Genomic DNA, 19,693 nt, shown 5'->3' on the forward strand with positions numbered 1-19,693 from the left:
ATCCCTGCACTAATAGCGAATTAGTCTGTTAAAAGAATTCCGGAACTTTGTCCACAAAATTTTTCTACATTTACTTTTTACATATTATGCATGGTCTCCCTCAAAATACCCCACTCCACAACTGATACACCACTCCCAACGCCATTTCTACTTGTGGAAGCACTCTTGGTACATCTCTTGCTGGATCGTGCGAAGTGCCATCTCCATTTTTTTTTTCTTTCTTTTTTTTAAAAAAAAATCTTGTCTACCATTGCAAATCTTCATCCTTTCGATGGGGTTTTCAACTTTGAAAATAGCAAAAAGTCTGCAGGGGCCAGGTCAGAGAGTAGGCAGGATGAAGCAGCACAGTGATTTCGTTTTTTGTGCAACAGTCATGCACCAACAAGGATGAATCTGTAGGTACATTGTCATGATGCAAGAGTCATGAATTGTCTCTCCACATTTCAGGCCATTTCCTTCTCACAATTTCTTTTTATTTTTTTTTTGCAGGCATCACAGAATGTCCTGATAGTACCATCAATTAACAGTTTGTCCCTGTGACAAGAATTCATGGTGAAGTAATCCTTCAAAGTCAAAGAAAACTATCAGCATGGCTTTGACATTTGACCTGACCTGACAAGCTTGTTTAGGTCTTGGAGAACCTTTCCCGACCCATTGTGAAGACTGAACCTTGGTCTCATCATAATAATTGTGGACCCACGTCTCATCACCAGTTATGATTCTCTTAAGGAACATCTCGTTCTCATTCGTGCGATCCAAAACCTCTTCACAGAGTGCGAGGTGAAGGTGTTTCTGGTCTTGGCTCATGAGCCATGGGATGAACTTGGCGACAACACTGTGCATTCCAAGATGCTGTGTCAGGATTTCATAACATGTTCCAACTGAAATGTTACATTCTTTTGCAGTCTCAAAGACTGTCTTTGACGAGAACACACAATTTCATTGACATTCCCAATATGAGCATAATCAGTAGATGTCAGATGGCATCCTGAATGAGGGTCATCTGTAACTTCCATCTGGCCATTTTTAAACAGTGTGAATCATTTGTAACACTGAGTACGGCTTAAGCACTCATCACCATAGGCTTCCTGTATCATTTGGTGTGTCTTGGTAAAGGTTTTTTTTGAGGCTCACACAACATTTATTGCAGACACATTGTTTCTCTAGCTCTGCCATCTTGAAATTTGCAAACTGTATGGCACTAAATTCTACTAAATACAACTCTGAACAATAACTGACAGACATACAACAATGAAACTTCTAACAGTTACACATTAAACATAGGCGTTTGCAGGGATGCCAACAACATTCGCTCCCAACACTCCATTGGCACAAAATTACGAATGCTGTGGAATTTTTTGAACAGACCTCGTATGTAAATTCCCCAATCATACTGTAATCACCGGTGGAGACTTAAATCATTCAACAGTCAATTGGGAAAATTAGAGTTTTGTTAGTGGTGGCCATGATAAAACATCCTTGGAAACATTACTAAATGCCTTCTCAGAGAACTACCTGGGACAGATAGTTTGGAACCCCACTCATAATGGCAATATATTAGATCTATTGACAACAAATAGACTTGACCTCTTTGATGATACCCACATTGAAACTGTTATCAGTGACCATGATGCAGTTGTGGCAGTAATGATTATGAAAGTACAAAGGACAACTAAAACGATCAGAAAGATATATATGCTTAGTAAACTAGATAAAAAAAAATCAGTAGTGTCATATCTCAGTGAGGAACTTGAAAATTTCAGCACAGAGCAGGAGAATGTTGAGGAACTATGGCTCAAGTTTAAAAGAATAATTGGCCATGCACTGGAAAGATATGTACCCAGTAGAAAAGTTCAAAATGGGAGGGAACATCCATGGTATATAGTCATTATAAAGAAACTTCTAAAGAAATGGAGATTACTACATAATAGGTGTAAGTCAAAGCATAGGGCTATAGATAGAAAGATGCCCCTAGCAAATGAGACGAGAACTAAGTCTCACCTTTGTCCACAATAATGATGGAAGCAGAAGAAACGAATCAAAGTTTGTGCCACAACTGGGACTCAAACCTGGGTCTTCTTGCTTCCAAGGCAGAAATGCTAACCATTACACCACTGCAACACAGTGGTCAACATTGCTGCATGAATACTTAACTCAAGTGCCCTCCCCAACACAAACTTCAGTTCAAATCTTCAGCTTATTTTCCCCCTTACATTGTCACTATTGCCCTGGCATGCCTCCCTCCTCAACCCAAATTCTCACTGCCACTCCAGTCTACTTTAAAATCCCCCTTACACATGAACATAATTGCCAAGGCCTTAGTCTTCTGGAATAGCACCTCAGATCGAACATAAATGGGGGATCCAGCCTGAAATCCAGTGGTAAGTACTTAAACAGATGAAATGACACAACCTCAGAGACTTTAGTGGTCTCATACAGATATGATATTATGTATAAGTGCCTACACCTGGATTTCAGGCATGATCCTCTATTTATGATCAATGCTGAGATGGTATTCCAGAACGTGGAGAGCCTTGGCAATTCTGTTCATGTCTAAGAGGGAATTTAAAGTAGACTGGGGTGGCAGTGAGAATTTGGGTTGAAGAGGGAGGCGTACCAGGGTAATCCGTGCAGCTGTTGAACCGCTTTGCCAAGGTGGTTTACTGGCTAATGCACCTGCCTAGTAAGCAGAAGACCCAGGTTCAATTCTCGGCCTGTGTCCAAATTTATACCTGTCACTTCAGTCTGTATGCATAAAATCATACCGATATGAGACCATTAAATTCTCTGAAGTTGTGTCATGTCATTTGTAGATCTTTACAAGATTCCAATGTGGTGCAAAGATTGGCAACTTGCTTTCAATGTTCAAAAATGTAAAATTGTGCACTTACAAACAGGAAAAACATATTATCCGATGACTATAATATCAGTGAGTCACAGCTGTAATCAGTCAATTTGTAACACTTTGTAGGTAAATGAAATGGAATGATCACATGGGCTTAGTTGGGGGTAGAGCAGGTGCTAGACTTCGGTGTATTGGTAGAATACTGGAATTGTACAATTAGTCTGCAAAGGAAACTGCTTAAAAATCACTCATCCGACTGGTTCTAGAATATTGCTCAAGTGTGTTGAACCCATACCAAATAGGACTAACAGGGTAAATTGGAACATATACAGAGAAGGACAGCATGTATGGTCACAGGTTTGTTTAACCTGTGGCAAAGTGTCACAGAGGTATCGAAGAAACTTAATTGGCAAATTCTTGGAGATGGACGTAAACAGTCCCAAGAAAGTCTACTCACAAAGTTTCAAGAACCAGCTTTAAACGATGACTCTAGAAACATACTACAACACCTGACATATAACACACGTAGGGCTTGTGAGGATAAAATTAGAATAATTACAGCATTCACAGAGGCATTCTAGCAGTCGTTCTTCCCATGCTCCATACGTGAATGGAACGAGAAGAAACCCTAATACTGATACAGTACGATGTAGACTGTGCCATGCGCTTCACAATGAATTGCAGAGTATATATGTAGATGTAGATATAGATTTAGATATAGATATAGAATCTGTGTATACCAAATCCTATGAGGTGCTTTAAATGCCAAAATTTTGGACTGTCAAGGAGGTAACGCTGTGTGAAGCATGTATGGATCAAAGTCACATAAAGCAAAGTAATTGTCTACATTTCCATAAATTACTCAGATAATTAGCCTTTGGAGCAGGGCCCCAGTTGTGTCTTACCACAGCTGCATCTTGTACCAGTAACTACCTGAGCGTGTTAAACATTTGCTTTGATGAAATATTGCAAGACTTAATGCAGTATAATCTGGCAGCAAAACTGAGAAATGTATTTGTGGAGACTGGCATATTTATACAGAGAGAGAAATTCAGTAAATGGAGCAGATGAGAATCCCCTATGATGAGGATAAGAAAGCCTTCAAGGCAATGCAACTGCCTGTCAGCATGTGTCACCCCTTTTGCAAGAAGTCATAAAGACTTGTTGCTGAAAGCAGTTCCTCAGCACAAGCTCAAAAATCTAAGTTTGACATGGATACAAATAATTGTAGCAGTACTGGTAAAATGAAAACTGCCCCTGATCCTTCAATTGCTCCAAAGCCACTGCACAGTTCAGCAAATTCTCCCAAGCAAGTACAAGAAGTAAAGAGAAAACTTCAGCAAAAATCTGACCAATGCTTAAAATAAAATCACAATAAAACCATTGAATCACTAAGCAGTTCTACTGTCAGATGATGGAAGCAATGTTGTAGACATTGATATCATAACAGTTAAATAAGAATTCTTACTGCTATTTCTGCTATTATCTTCTGCCCATCACCATGACAGAAATAAAACGGGGTAATGGGTACCCTGACTATTTTGGTGGCTCTCATAATTAAGTGGAATTTGAAAGATTTCATAACTTCCATGTAGGAGCTCAAACTACCTGCACAGAAATAGCTACTGTGTCTGCCTCTGCAAGGCACACACTTGAAAATAAATATCTTATGTCCTTGTGCTATAGGAGGTTATGTCCTTCACAGCAAGTTTGACCTTACTGCTAACATAGATAAAGGGGGTGTAGCCTTATTTAGTGACGGTATATAAAACATCTTGCCTGTCCCACTCTCTGCCAACTTGCAAGCAGTTACTGTTACTATCCACATGCTGTATGGAAATTGCCATATGCAGAGTGTACGAGGTACCATAGTTTTGTGCCAGCGGTGTGGAGAGAAATGCGTTTGATGGCACTGCACATGCCTTGTTTAATGTGTAACTGCCAGAGGTTTCACTGCTGTACATCTGTTAGTTATTGTTCAGTGCTGTATTGAGTAGAACGTTATGTCACACAGTTTGTGAATTTCGAGATGGCAGTGTTAGAGGAGCAATGCGTGTGTATTAAATTTTGCATGAAACTCAAGAAAACCTTTACCGAGACACACCAAATGATGCAGGAAGCCTGCGGTGATGAGTGCTTAATACATACTCAATGTTACAAATGGATTACACTGTTTAAAAAGGGCCAGACGGCAATTAAAACTGGCTCTCGTACAGGACACCCTTCGACATCTACCGATGATGCTTATGTGAGTAACGTCAACGAAATTCTGCTAGCCAGTCGAAGACTACTGTCCCAGAAATTGCAGAAGAATGTATTATTTTAGTTGGATCATGTCATGAAATCCTGACACAGCATCTTGGAATGCATTGTGTTGCCGACAAGTTCATCCCATGGCTCATGAACCAAAATCAGAAAGATGTTCACCTCACAGTCTGCGAAGAGCTTTTGGAACTTGCAAATGAGAATGAGATGTTCCTTAAGAGAATCATAACTGGTGATGAGACATAGGTGTGCAATTATTATGATGATACCAAGGTTCAGTCTATACAATGGGTTGGGAAAGGACCTCCAAGACAAAAAAAAAGCTCATCTGGTCAGATCAAATGTCAGAGCCATGGTGATAGTTTTCTTTGACTCTGAAGGATTAGTTCATCATGAATTCATGCCGCAGTGATAAATTGTTAATCAATGGTACTATCAGGATGTGTTGTAATGCCTGCAAGAAAATGTGAGAAGGAAATGGCCTGAAACATGGTGAGACAATTATTGGCTCTTGCATCACAACACACACCCATACATTCATTCGTGTTGGTGCGTGACTATAGCATAAAAAACAAAATCTCTGTGCTACCTCATCCTCTGTATTCTCCAGACCTGGTCCCTGCAGACTTTCTTTTATTTTCGAAATTGAAAATCCCAATAAGAGACAAAGATTTGCAATGGTAGATGAGATAAAAGAAAATTCCCATATGGCACTTAGTGCAATCCAGCAAGAGATATACCAAGACTGCTTCCAGAAGTGGAAGTGGCATTGGGAGTGGTGTATCAGTTGTGGAGGGGAGTATTTCGAAGGAGACCATGCACAGTAAGTAAAAGGCAAAGGTAGAAAAATTTTGTGGCCAAAGTTCCGGAATCCTTGGAACAGACCTCGTATTTACCATCTGATGGTAGATTGCTAAAGACATTCTCTTAGGACTAAATAGACATCTCCAAAGACTAAATAGACATCTCCAACAGCAAGTCTTAGTTGTTAAGGATTTTAATGTGCACTTTATGCTTTGGTGTCCCAACAAAATGTACTCCAGTGGTCAAGTTTTTAAGAGTCACTTTGTATCAGAAGTCATCTTTTGTCAGAACAGGAGTGATGGAATGCATTTTATCTCAGTCACAGGCTACAGACGTTTCCTTAAGTTCACATTCTCTTGCAGATATTGAGTGGGAAATGGACACTGAATTCACTCAGGAGACCACTTTTCTATCAAGGTACACTATCTAAGCAGAAGAGACCCCAAAAGAAAGCTACCAAAATGTGTACACAGCAAAGGAAAATGCATACTGCACGACTAGCTATCTACATTTGAACATAGACACAGCATATAAATATATATGCTGCTATGCCGTTGTCAGTCTCATGAAAATCTGAGGTGTACTGCCATGTCATCTTACAAAGCACTTAAAATACTAAAATTTCTGACTTTTTGGCCATGCTGTAATGGCCTTCCTCAGGTGAAGAATCTGTGCCCTGGAGAAAGCTGCTGCAACACGCCTGAAAAATCAGTTTTTTTTAGTATTTCAGCATTTTCAGTATTTAGTAAAATTATTTGGCTGTACACTCAGAAAGATTTGAATGATGTAGAGACAGCACTTTCCTCTCTCTCTCTCTCTTCTAGCTGGTAATGCAGCCTACATTTTCTGAAGAAAATGTTCCAAGAAATATGGTGCATTTTCATGAAGATGAACTACTTCGATGCCATTCTAAATGCACTTTCAGCTGTTTTTATTTTTCTGCATAACTTGCATCAAAAATTATTTGGAGAATATATCATTAATCGCTTGACAAGTAGGATGCTTCATATACTAGAGAATAATACAGAAAAGGTATATTATTCTCACCAGATACACTCCTGGAAATGGAAAAAAGAACACATTGACACCGGTGTGTCAGACCCACCATACTTGCTCCGGACACTGCGAGAGGGCTGTACAAGCAATGATCACACGCACGGCACAGCGGACACACCAGGAACCGCGGTGTTGGCCGTCGAATGGCGCTAGCTGCGCAGCATTTGTGCACCGCCGCCGTCAGTGTCAGCCAGTTTTCCGTGGCATACGGAGCTCCATCGCAGTCTTTAACACTGGTAGCATGCCGCGACAGCGTGGACGTGAACCGTATGTGCAGTTGACGGACTTTGAGCGAGGGCGTATAGTGGGCATGCGGGAGGTCGGGTGGACGTACCGCCGAATTGCTCAACACGTGGGGCGTGAGGTCTCCACAGTACATTGATGTTGTCGCCAGTGGTCGGCGGAAGGTGCACGTGCCCGTCGACCTGGGACCGGACCGCAGCGACGCATGGATGCACGCCAAGACTGTAGGATCCTACGCAGTGCCGTAGGGGACCGCACCGCCACTTCCCAGCAAATTAGGGACACTGTTGCTCCTGGGGTATCGGCGAGGACCATTCGCAACCGTCTCCATGAAGCTGGGCTACGGTCCCGCACACCGTTAGGCCGTCTTCCGCTCACGCCCCAACATCGTGCAGCCCGCCTCCAGTGGTGTCGCGACAGGCGTGAATGGAGGGACGAATGGAGACGTGTCGTCTTCAGCGATGAGAGTCGCTTCTGCCTTAGTGCCAATGATGGTCGTATGCGTGTTTGGCGCCGTGCAGGTGAGCGCCACAATCAGGACTGCATACGACCGAGGCACACAGGGCCAACACCCGGCATCATGGTGTGGGGAGCGATCTCCTACACTTGCCGTACACCACTGGTGATCGTCGAGGGGACACTGAATAGTGCACGGTACATCCAAACCGTCATCGAACCCATCGTTCTACCATTCCTACACCGGCAAGGGAACTTGCTGTTCCAACAGGACAATGCACGTCCGCATGTATCCCGTGCCACCCAACGTGCTCTAGAAGGTGTAAGTCAACTACCCTGGCCAGCAAGATCTCCGGATCTGTCCCCTATTGAGCATGTTTGGGACTGGATGAAGCGTCGTCTCACGCGGTCTGCACGTCCAGCACGAACGCTGGTCCAACTGAGGCGCCAGGTGGAAATGGCATGGCAAGCCGTTCCACAGGACTACATCCAGCATCTCTACGATCGTCTCCATGGGAGAATAGCAGCCTGCATTGCTGCGAAAGGTGGATATACACTGTACTAGTGCCGACATTGTGCATGCTCTGTTGCCTGTGTCTATGTGCCTGTGGTTCTGTCAGTGTGATCATGTGATGTATCTGACCCCAGGAATGTGTCAATAAAGTTTCCCCTTCCTGGGACAATGAATTCACGGTGTTCTTATTTCAATTTCCAGGAGTGTATTAATATGAAGGCCTAATTTTTATCCAGTGTTTGATCGATGAAGTGTTAATAATTATTTTGTCAGTATACCATCCAGCATAATCAGTTTATCATAGTAAATAATACATTAGCTTTGCAACAGGCCATTTACACAATTGAGTGATATGATTTGTAACTGAAGTAAGCTGAACTGTTGTGCACCAATTTTTCAACTCGGGCATGCTTGTCACTCAGTGCACCAACACAGTTCAGAACAGTGTGGAACATGAAAGTTGCATTCATTTGCTGTGTGTAAATCAACACTTTCTTACCTCAAAGTGATTAAAGTTAATTCCTCTGCAGTAAATAGACTCACATTTGTACTACACTGTATTACACCTGGAAAAAATGAACTGTATTAAATCATTGTAGCTATACAATGAAGGCTTTCATGACTGATAATCTTAGTTGCTGGTGAATCTTCTGGGCTGTATGGTTGTGGTCCATGAAACATATTCATTTCTAACCTCTGAATATATCCAGTGCAGCTTTGGATGAAACATTAGGAACAGGAAAGTTTAATGGGCCATGACCATACAAGTCAGAAGATCCACCAGCAGCACTGTAGCTAAGTGTAGTCATATTACAGAACGCTGATAATTCATGTTCCAGCTCTTCACTGCTTCAAATTTTCTGCAGCTTACATTTTTCTGGAGAAATGACTGAACCACAAGTCATATTTGTTTTTTTACACACTTGTAATAGTAATAAATACTATAACTTACTTTAACGTTCACTCATTGTACCAAGTGTAAAAAAAAGATTCTTGAGGGGAATAACAAGTGTTACCTTGTGTTCTTCCATCCCGTCAGAGTCGTGCTGTGTGTGAAACTGTATTGCCTTGCAGTCAGTAACCACTCAATGATTTGTCCCTTTTGAGTAGCTGCGTGTCTAGACAGCCTTAGTGAGTGCTTTGAGCATGCTCTTGATGGTGTTTCAGTCTGAACTACTAGTGATTGAGAGCCTCACGGTTATTGTAAACTACACAATGTTGACACAAAATATCTTATTCTTACATTAATTCAGTAAATGTGACTGTGAGGTTATATTTATGTACTTAATCCTTGGCTGGCTCATTATTTCTGTTCCTCTCTCTGTCTCATTATTAGAAAACTTCAAGTTCTACTTTGAACACACATCAGATGCACTCAATAACATTTGGCTACTGAGTCATTATCCACACCATGCTGGTTGAGAATTATTTAAATTTATTTTTGTAGAAAGTCTTTTGCATTTGTAACTGTAATATTACTGTTTGACTGAAAGAATTGAATCAAATGCAGATTTGACCTGCATACAATTCCACCATTGTGTTTCTTGACTGGATGCCCAAGTCATGTTGATATTCCTGGCCACATATGATGTTTAAACACATATCCTACTTGTATCTTTTCTTGTGTTGACTCAGAATAAAGAAATATAAATTTTGGCCATCAATTACTTTAGTCCAGCTGGCAGGTACTCCAAAAGGGGGAGGGGGCCCTTTACAAAAGGTACTGATTTTCTGAGCTTTTAGTATGTTGTATTTAGGTGATCAAGAACCATGTTCTAACTTGAGAGAAACCGAAAAACTGTGACATCAGTTTTTTCTCTGTGAATTTTTTCCTTGCTTTCTATGACAAAAATCATTTATACCTTTCTTTTAGAGCATTAGATTTGCTAAAATTTGCACTGATTAAACATCTTGCTATGCTAGATACTTACCAAAATAGAGAGCTTCAAAAAAAAAAATGGAAAATTTCTGAAATCATTAAAAACATCCTGCAAAACATGCACCTTTCATCATCATAACTTTAATTTTACAATGTTCTTAAAAGTAGGGTGGTACATGCATCATGCAGGCAACATATATCAACCTCTCTTACCACTCAATTTAAGTGGCCAGGTGGTTTGATGATCTTGGAAGATTCTAAGCGGTTGTTACCCTTGATCCTCCTGCCACCACCCTCCATCACTGCCTGAGCTATTGTTGACAGTGTTACATCTTCACATAGTATTTTGGTCCTACTGCTACACTATGGATTCAGTACTTCAGCATGTGTACCCTAATGAAATACATCACTTTTACTGTCCTACTCTTCAAGGTAGAAACACAGTATGATTATTCGCACATGCGGCAACAAGGAGACTGAGAGAATGAAACAGGTGGTACCAGTAGGACTGACAGTAGAGATCATGATTTGAATAATAAATAACACAAGTATAGAGCATAGTCAAGTCATTTGAGCATACGCTACAATCCAGGGGAAAGTCCAATTCACAAAACGTTAATCATATAAGGTCGAAAAACTATGCTATTTAGTGGCACATACGTAAGGCTTTAGTGACTGACAAGAGACTGACCACAATTGCTGGGCTGAGATATACAGGTAAACACTCTTCAGAGGGCAGTGCCACCTCATGTATTTGCCGCAGTGGTTGTATACCACAGCTGTCACCTGGAGCCCAGATATCTCAGACATATTCTTTCTATCAGGACTTGGGGTAGGCAGGGAATCCGAATGACCCTGGGATACTAAATCATTAAAGTGTAATGGATGTGAAATTGGAACCTGCACGTCAAGTATTTCACAGAAATTATTCCCTACTCTCAAGCAGAAGATCGTCTGAACTATGTTAAAGAGTGCACATGTGCTCTACAAGGACATGATCAGTCTAAAAGGCAAAATCAATATTCAGGATTTTCACAATTTCATGGCTGAACGCTGCTTCACTGTTCACTGTACTGGAAAATTTTGATCGAGAAGGCACGACCATAGAGGAAGTCGTAAGGATGAGGACACAGATTTATGGACGACTGTCCCATTGTACTGTATAATGGATAGTGTATTGTCTCAGTGTACTTTGAGTATGCTATGCCTCTAGCACTTTCATAAACAAACTGAAGTGTGTTAAGCAACATCTGAACATCATCTAGATATGAGACCTTCCTGTATAACCAGTGCACTCTGAACAGTCAGTGTTCCTTGAGACTAAGGAACTAATATTACTTAGTATAGAAACAGTTGCTCATGAAGATGTGAACTGTTCTTTAGCTCGAATTATTGTCATTGTAACTGCATGAAGAAAACGGTTTGAGAAAAATAAAAGGTGTAAATGCAAATAAAAGAGTCAAGTTGTTATCCTAGCATTAGTTTTGTATGCCCTGAAAATTGCAAACAAAAAAGTTACAATTGATTCTTTGGCAACTCCGGCCAGTCTTTCGCACTTCTCTTCCAGTGAGTTTGCATTGGTAAGCAATCTGATGATAACCTGAGAGAATTGTTCAGATTTTAGCTTGCTCCTGTTCCGATGCATTTTCAACCTGAGAGAATTGTTCAGATTTTAGCTTGCTCCTGTTCCAATGCATCTTCACTGAGGATAGTCTCTGCAAGGGCACAAAGTCAATGTTGTCCGCAGCATTCACTCTGATACAAGAAAAAGTGGACCTCTGGATGAGAAATTGTGCTGTAATTGACAGTGGATATTTTCTACATGAAGCTGTGTGGAGTACAAATACGCCAGCGATGTTTGAGTCAGTATGCAAGATCAGTGTAGATTATGTCCAAAAATACTTTGGATGTAATGCCGTAGTAGTTTTCGATGGGTGTCCTAAAGACATCCATTACCAAAGTACCAGACTATATTGCACTTATCCACAAAATTAGTCTTCTTCACAAAAACAGCTATTACGATCCACAAGAAATCTTTTTATCAAACACCACCAATAAAAGAAACTATTTCAGTGCTGATGACTGAAATGGCAGAAGCCAGAAGACTGATGTGATGATAATGAACCTCACTATATCAAAGGCTGATGACTGTGATAGTGTTACCATCGCAGGTAAAGGCAAAAATATCCTGGTATTGCTGACAACATCAGCCTCTTCTGAAAATAAAATATATTTCCAGAAGAGTGTTCTGCATTTGTCAACATCAACATCATGCATATTCAATCCACAGGATATTGTTTCCTTTCTTGCAGAAAGCAGAGGTGACACTACTTCAGTCCCCTTTGCACAAGACAAGAAGAAAGTCAGTACCTTCATGAGGAAAACCCTTTCAAACAACCAAATGCAACACCATACCAAACTATTGAAGCAGGAGCTTTCTTGTGACATTGTATGATGGAGACATGTACAGTGGTACACTGAACTATCTTTGCCACTGACAGAGTCATGATCTGTGGCAAAACCCATATTCCACCTTGTGAGACTGCCCCTTGCTCAAGACACTGCCCAGTACAATACCTTTTGTATGTGCCTACAATTATAGACATGGCTGTGTAAAGAAGAGATTCAATAATTTTGGGGCTGGACACTACCAACAATTAAAAATGCAGCTTCAGCGTCTCCCATAAAAAAATCACGTACTGCAAATTTATAAAAGGGATAGCACAGAGGATTGCAGCTTCAAAAAAGCAGGACTCCAGCACTTTGTCATTGGCAAACATTGTTGTCGCTATACAGGCTGCGAGAGAAGTCATTATGCCAGGCACGAAAGATAATGATGTTGATGAGTTACGACAGTGGAGAAACTCTTAAGTGATGACACTGTCACTGAGGGGGATGGGGATGATACCCAGTTTGACTTACCATATGGACCAAAGAGGTCAAGGTGTTAATTTTTTTGTGTGATTCTCTGTTCCGTTAAATGTTTCTTCTTTGATGTTTAAAATATACATTTACTAGTAGGAAGTGACCAGTATATATTAGGAGAGGGTGGTGTCTTGCAGTTGTGAAATGTAGACAGAAGTACATACCGTGAAAATATACGCTTTTATGTTATTTTTGTGTAGCTATAGGAAATCAGCATCCCATTGGGGGGAGGGGGGGTGCTGGTTCTGGATTTTAAGCTTTGACCATTAGGGACACTTATTTAAGTGTCATAGGATGCAAGTGGAAAGATCTATAGAGCAAAAACTGCTAAAATTGTGCAGTTTTTTTGGATCTCTGCAAGTTATCACAAGGTTCTTGGGATCAAAAATTCAATTCTACACTACAGACCACCTACATACAATGTATTAAAAGTTCATAAAATTCAGACCTTTTATAAGGTGAAGTGTGTCTGCTGACTGGACGTGGTCAAACTAGAAGTTATCTTTGCCACAGTATTTAAAAATTAAATTATCAAAAAAGTAGTTATGAAACTGATTTAGGACTTAAAATTCAGTACTGTTTATGTAAAGCTGTGGGCCATATAAAGTCTTTGATAATGTGGAGAATAAGAAATTTCTCTTTCTATTTTCAGCTTATTTTCAAGACAACAGTATTTTGACAGTCAGGGAATGTTCATCTCACTGGTATTTTCAGTACCAATTCTTCTAAACTGCATGATAATGGTGGTAAGTACAGTTGGCATATGTAACAGTCTGTCATTACTTAAAAACCAGTAAGTGTTCCATAAATTGTGGCATATATGATTCACTTATGTTTCTTAACTGATATAAATAACTGTTGTTGCTTACTTATAATAGTTTAACTTATATTCAGTAGCATTAATGTACAAAAGGTACTCACCTAACAATCACTGAAAGAATATTGGTTGAAGTGGGGTCAATCAGAACTGTAGTATTTGATTAAGCGTGAACTTTTACAGTCAATAACCAGAAACTCAAAAAAACTATTTATCACATATTTCTTCAGTTACAGCTTGTGGGCTGTGAGGTCATTGTCAGTGTATAAAACTATTTCCCTTGAAACAGTAATTTGTCACAAATGAAAAGAAATGTGCTGAGGAACATCAACACAGATATCATCATCATTTTTCTTACCACTGACAAAGGTAATGCCACTGTTGGAGTCAAGAGTAAAAGATTACCGTAAGATGATGGCTCTTTTGGATCCAACTACTTACAGAAAGCTTTGGTAAGATCTAAGATCTACAACCAAAGTTCTGAGCATTTCCAATCAATTAATAATGGCATTTCCTTTTTCTTTGGGCAGTATGAAACAAACCTGGAAGGCAGAAGTGTATCTGCTTAGACTGTATGGCTTACAAAAGTACAGAAACCAGAGATAGCCCCATTGCTACAACCTTATGTTGGTAGAACTGACAGTTATATTGAAAACTCAGTGCATATAATTAAAAAAACTGAAAGGTGTGAATATGAGCCCGAGTTATATTTGTGTCAGCTTTGATATTGTGACCTTATTTATGATGGTTTCTGTGAACAAAGGTATTTCATATGTAACGGATACTTTTCTGACCAATATAGTAGCTTTATTTAGACATTCCTTCAGGGAAGTCATTGTCTTGCATAGGCCATTTTTAGTTTTGAAATAAATACTTGATTTCATGATTTTACACTGTTAGCTAATTTTGCCCCTTCAGCATTGTCAAGCTACATAACACAGATGTAAATTTTGTCTGTAAAATAATAAAATGCAACCCTTGTGCATGTCTTTGTCGTTGTGCCAGTGTCAGCCACACTGAATCTGTTGGTTCACTTGTAAAACTGCACATGATGTGGCCAATGTCTAAGAATGAAATTAACAAGATTACATCATAAAATTGTTGGCCAAGTATGGTTTGATACAATCTTTAAACCTATCAAGGCAAGGAAAGAACACTTAAGAATGGCAAAAGATGTATGGTGCCCAGACACTTCGGGTGTATAAAATTCCATATAGTTCTGAGTGCAAATGTACACTGAAACCAGTAAAAGAAAGAGCAACACCCAATTAGTCAAACACAAAACAAACTGCCACCTAGAACAAACTGACGTATCGGCCGTAACAAAATAATACTTTATTATGAGAAGGAAAGTTGCTACTCACCATATAGTGGAGGTGCTGAGTCGCAGATAGGCACAACAAAATGACTCTCACAATTAAAGCTTTCGGCCATTAAGGCCTTTGTCGATAATAGACAACACACACACACACACACACACACACACACACACACACACACACACACACACACACGCAAAAGCAACTCTCACACACGACTGCAGACTCAGGCAACTGAAACAACACCAGTGCATGATGGGAGTGGTGACTGGGTGGGAGTGAGGAGGAGCCTGGGGTGGGGAGCAGGAGGGATACTATGGTGGGGGTGGTGGACAGTGAAGTGCTGCAGGCTAGACAGATGGCAGGGGAGAAGTGGGGGGGGGGGGGGGGGGGAACTAGCGGGAAAGGAGAGAAACAAAAAGACTGGGTTTGGTGGTGGAATAACGGCTTTTCTCCTTTTCCGCTACTTCCCCTCCCCACATCTCCCCTGCCATCTGTCTAGCCTGCAACACTTCACTTTCTGCCACCCTCACCATACTATCCCTCCCCAGCTTCCTTCCCCCCCCCCCCCCCCCCCCACCCACCCCCGCCCCCACCCAGTCACCACTTCCATCATGCACTGGTGATGATGCTGCTTGCAGTGTGGTTTCAGTTGCCTGAGATTGCAGTTGTGTGTGTGTGTGTGTGTGTGTGTGTGTGTGTGCGTGTGCGTGTGTGTGTGTGGGGGGGGGGGGGGGGTTGTTGATGAAGGCCTTAATGGCCGAAAGCTTTAATTGTGAGAGTCCTTTCGTTGTGCCTATCTGTGATTCAGCATCTACGCTGTATGGTGAGTAGAAACTTTCCTTTCGCAGTATGAAATTTAGAGAGCCTAACTTTTAACAGAGACAACACATTATCGTGTGTGTGTGTGTGTGTGTGTGTGTGTGTGTGTGTGTGTAAAGTATAGAGGGGCCATAGAGATTAACAACTGCCATAATAATTTTAATAGAAAAAAAGAGGGAGTTAACTTAAATAAGTATGGACATTGATTTTGCACCAACAGATTGATGACAGGTTACTTTTAATTGTGAATAGTGATCCTAGCCAATGATAATCACACATTTAGCATCACATGACAAATGGTGGTGCCCTCTATGCATCCCTATAAATTTAGTGCCTCTCAAGCCCTTTGTGCAGTTGCCATTTTACATCTAAAGATTTCACCCACAGTTGGAGACCAAAGTCAGGGTATAAATTTATATATTGACCATGGCCTCTCATCCCAGAAGTCTTAATTGAAGTAAACACTAGCCATGAAATCTGTGCTCTATTATTATCCTAATACATTTGTCGTTAATAGTGCCTCAATAGCTATTTAAAAGAATCCTCTTACCCTCTTCATATGTATAATTTATAATGTTTTGCTCTACTGTCTGCTCAGAAGATTCACAGAAAACTGCATCTCTGTTATAAAAATAATTATGGTTACAGGCACACTGGTTGTACCAATCTAGCCAGTTGATGACAAAACTAAAAACTGCGCAGCTGCGGAGAGAGATTCGAGCTTCGAAGGAACAAAGGAATGGGGCACACAAAGCTCTGAAGGAAGACTGAACCCGTCCCTATTACTAAGTACATTTTAAAGCATGAACTAGTCAGAGTCCTATATAAATGTTACATACTGAATGACTGGTTACTGTAACTAATGTGGCATAATTTGTGGTGAACTCTCTTTGGAGGTTGCAGTGTGAATGGTACCATATCATTGTACTTAATATCATTGATTTCTTACTGGTTAATGTACAGTCTAATAACCTTGAATTGCTGAGAAATATGATAATGATTCTCTGTAGATTTTAATTTGGCTTGAAATTTCTGAAACATCTCAAGTCAGCAGTTAGCTAGATTCACCATTAAGCTAACTGTGATACTGCATGGTGCCTGAAAAAAGTATGAGACATAGATCTGGTAAGAGTTATTTATATTACATCACATTTTATATAATGCTTCTCAGCACTTCATGTGACACACACAACCAGTGTACATACTCTGAGGCTTCCATTAGAAGTACCAAGTCTGATATGTACAGCTGTACAGATTGTTTTGATAGTGTTTGAGCTTAACATAATTTTGTGTTTAGATAAAGATGAGCACTTGAGGCTGCAATAACGGAACTGTGAATGGATGTGTGTTGTAACAGATGTCTGTTTCATAACTCAGAGATGAATGAATTAATTAATTATAACTACCTTCAGAAATAGCGTGCATTTTTTCTTTGATATAACAAGTAAACCATCCAAGCTCCCTCCTATAGTTTTACCTGTCCCAGGTCCTTATTATCCAAGAGATTTGTACAGTGAATCGTGCAGTAGTGATGTTTATATTAGTTCTGGTAAAATCTGTGATGTAGATCCTAGATAAGTGATTTGTTGTAAATTCTGAGGAGATAGAATGACCAGCTAGCAGAGATGGAATTCCACATTTTAAGATAGAAAAAAGTAAAGCGAGTCTCCTCTTGCCTTCGTAACAGGTGGGTCCATCTCATCTTAGAGTCTGAGTGAACTTCCCCTCCTTTGCAACATCCTGTTTCCTCTCTGGAAAAGGAACTAACTGTTGTGAAACTTAGAACAGTTCTTTTTTTCTTCTTTTATATGTGTGTATCAGCAGTACTTGGAATTTTACCTCTTGAAGGTAAGTTCTGGCTAGTCATACTGCCTTTTTGTAATTTTAGTTTTTGCAATTAGGTTTTCCTTTTGATGCAAGTAACTGATATGTTGAACATTAAAATTAAAATATAAATTAGCTACAAGGGGAGGAGAAAGGAGTTACCTAATATCCACATTTGATAAGCGGGTGATTAAAAAAAAAAGAACACATGTCAAATGTTTATTACAGTCAAACTATAAAAAATAGAAACACATTGTGCATGTCATTGGATAGAGGAAGATTCAAAGTTTTGACACAGCAGCACTGTTATTTGTTTGTAGCAACATTGCAACTACACCACAAGAGAAATAATTTTCTGTGTTTGAATTTGCTCGAAATCAAGCCATTGTTTGAGTGCAATGCGCATTCTGCAATTCATTCAGCAAGAAGCTGCCTCTGTACACACAGATTTATGATTGGCATAACATATTCTTAGAAACTGGTTGTGTATGCAAAGAAAAAAGCACTGGTTGGCCATGCATGTGTGATGAAAATGTCGAGCGTATCTGATGAGCATTCACACGGTGTTCTGAGAAGTCCACAAGACATGCAGATCAGGAACTTCAACTTCCTCAAACAACGATGTGGCGTATTCTGAAACGACACCTGCCTATGAAGCCTTACAAGTTGTAGCTACTGCAGTAGTTGTATCCCAATGACCATAACAGAAGGTACGAATTTTGCATTTCAGTTCTCCAGCGTAAGCCAGAGAACACTTTTTTCCAAATGACTCATCTTTTTGGATAATGGTCATTTCATCTATCGGGTAAAGTAAACTGCTATAACGTAAGAATTTGGACGGTCACAAAATTCTGGGTCACTATCAAATATGAAAGAGACCACAGAAACTGAATGTGTTTTGTGCCGTTTCTGTTCATGTCATACCTGGACATGCTGAAAAATTTGTTGTTTCCTCAACTTCATAAAAATTCCAGTGATTTCATTTTTAGGCATGGCAGTGCCCTGCCCCAGTTTCACCTTGAAGTGCAACATTATCTTAACAGTACCATCCTGCAACGTTGGAGTGGAAGAGTTGGACAGCAAGTTCTTGTTCATTGCATTTGGCCTCTCAGATTACAAGACCTCAGACCTTGCAGTCTTGTTTTGTGGGGATACATAAAAGATAATCTTTGCCTTGCCTATGGCAGCTAGTTGTTAAAGATCTGTGAATTCGAATTGTTGAATCTGTTGATTCAGTAAACAGTGACCTGTTGACTCGTGTATGGAATGAAGTGGACTACCATTTCAATGTTTCTCGAGCAACATATTATGCTCGTATTGAGTGTATGGTAGAGTGTGTATGTTCATATAAAGCTTTGAACCTTCCTCTATCCATGACATGCGCAATAAGTTTCTATCTGTCATAGTTTGTCTGTAATAAACCATTGAAATCTTTTCTTTCTTTTTGAATCACCCTGTATAATGCTTATGGAATTACGGTTTTATTATGTTGTCATTCTTGAACCTCGTTCTTAATCACAGCAACATCCATGATAACGTTTTGTTTTTCATAAATATAAATAGACTTTAGGCAGAAGGATGTAAGTGACTTGTACCCCACATCCCTCACTCCTTCTCGTCAATCAGTTTGCTAATCTACATCTACATCTACATTCCGCAAGTCACCCATCTGTGTGTGGCGGAGGGCACTTGACGTGCCACTGTCATTACCTCCCTTACCTGTTCCAGTCGCGTATGATTCGCGGGAAGAACGACTGTCTGAAAGCCTCCGTGTGCGCTCTAATCTCTCTAATTTTACATTCGTGATCTCCTTGGGAGGTATAAGTAGGGGAAAGCAATGTATTCGATACCTCATCCAGAAACGCACCCTCTCGAAACCTGGCGAGCAAGCTACACCGCGATGCAGAGCGCCTCTCTTGCAGAT

At 40.2% G+C, this 19,693-nt stretch overlaps 1 protein-coding gene across 1 annotated transcript in view; it reads left to right on the top strand.

Annotated features, from left to right (window-relative positions):
- LOC124776773 (transmembrane protein 18) overlaps positions 1–17,362 on the top strand; it is a 48,635-nt gene extending 31,273 nt beyond the window's left edge. Inside the window, exons 4-5 of the mRNA XM_047251910.1 lie at positions 13,640–13,733; positions 16,594–17,362. Of these exons, the coding sequence (XP_047107866.1) occupies positions 13,640–13,733; positions 16,594–16,716 (217 nt within the window). The 3' untranslated portion in view covers positions 16,717–17,362. The remainder of the gene's footprint in view (positions 1–13,639; positions 13,734–16,593) is intronic.
- Positions 17,363–19,693: the final 2,331 nt, after the last annotated feature.

Source organism: Schistocerca piceifrons, chromosome 2 (genome assembly GCF_021461385.2).
Source record: "Schistocerca piceifrons isolate TAMUIC-IGC-003096 chromosome 2, iqSchPice1.1, whole genome shotgun sequence".
NCBI classification, from domain to species: domain Eukaryota; kingdom Metazoa; phylum Arthropoda; class Insecta; order Orthoptera; family Acrididae; genus Schistocerca; species Schistocerca piceifrons.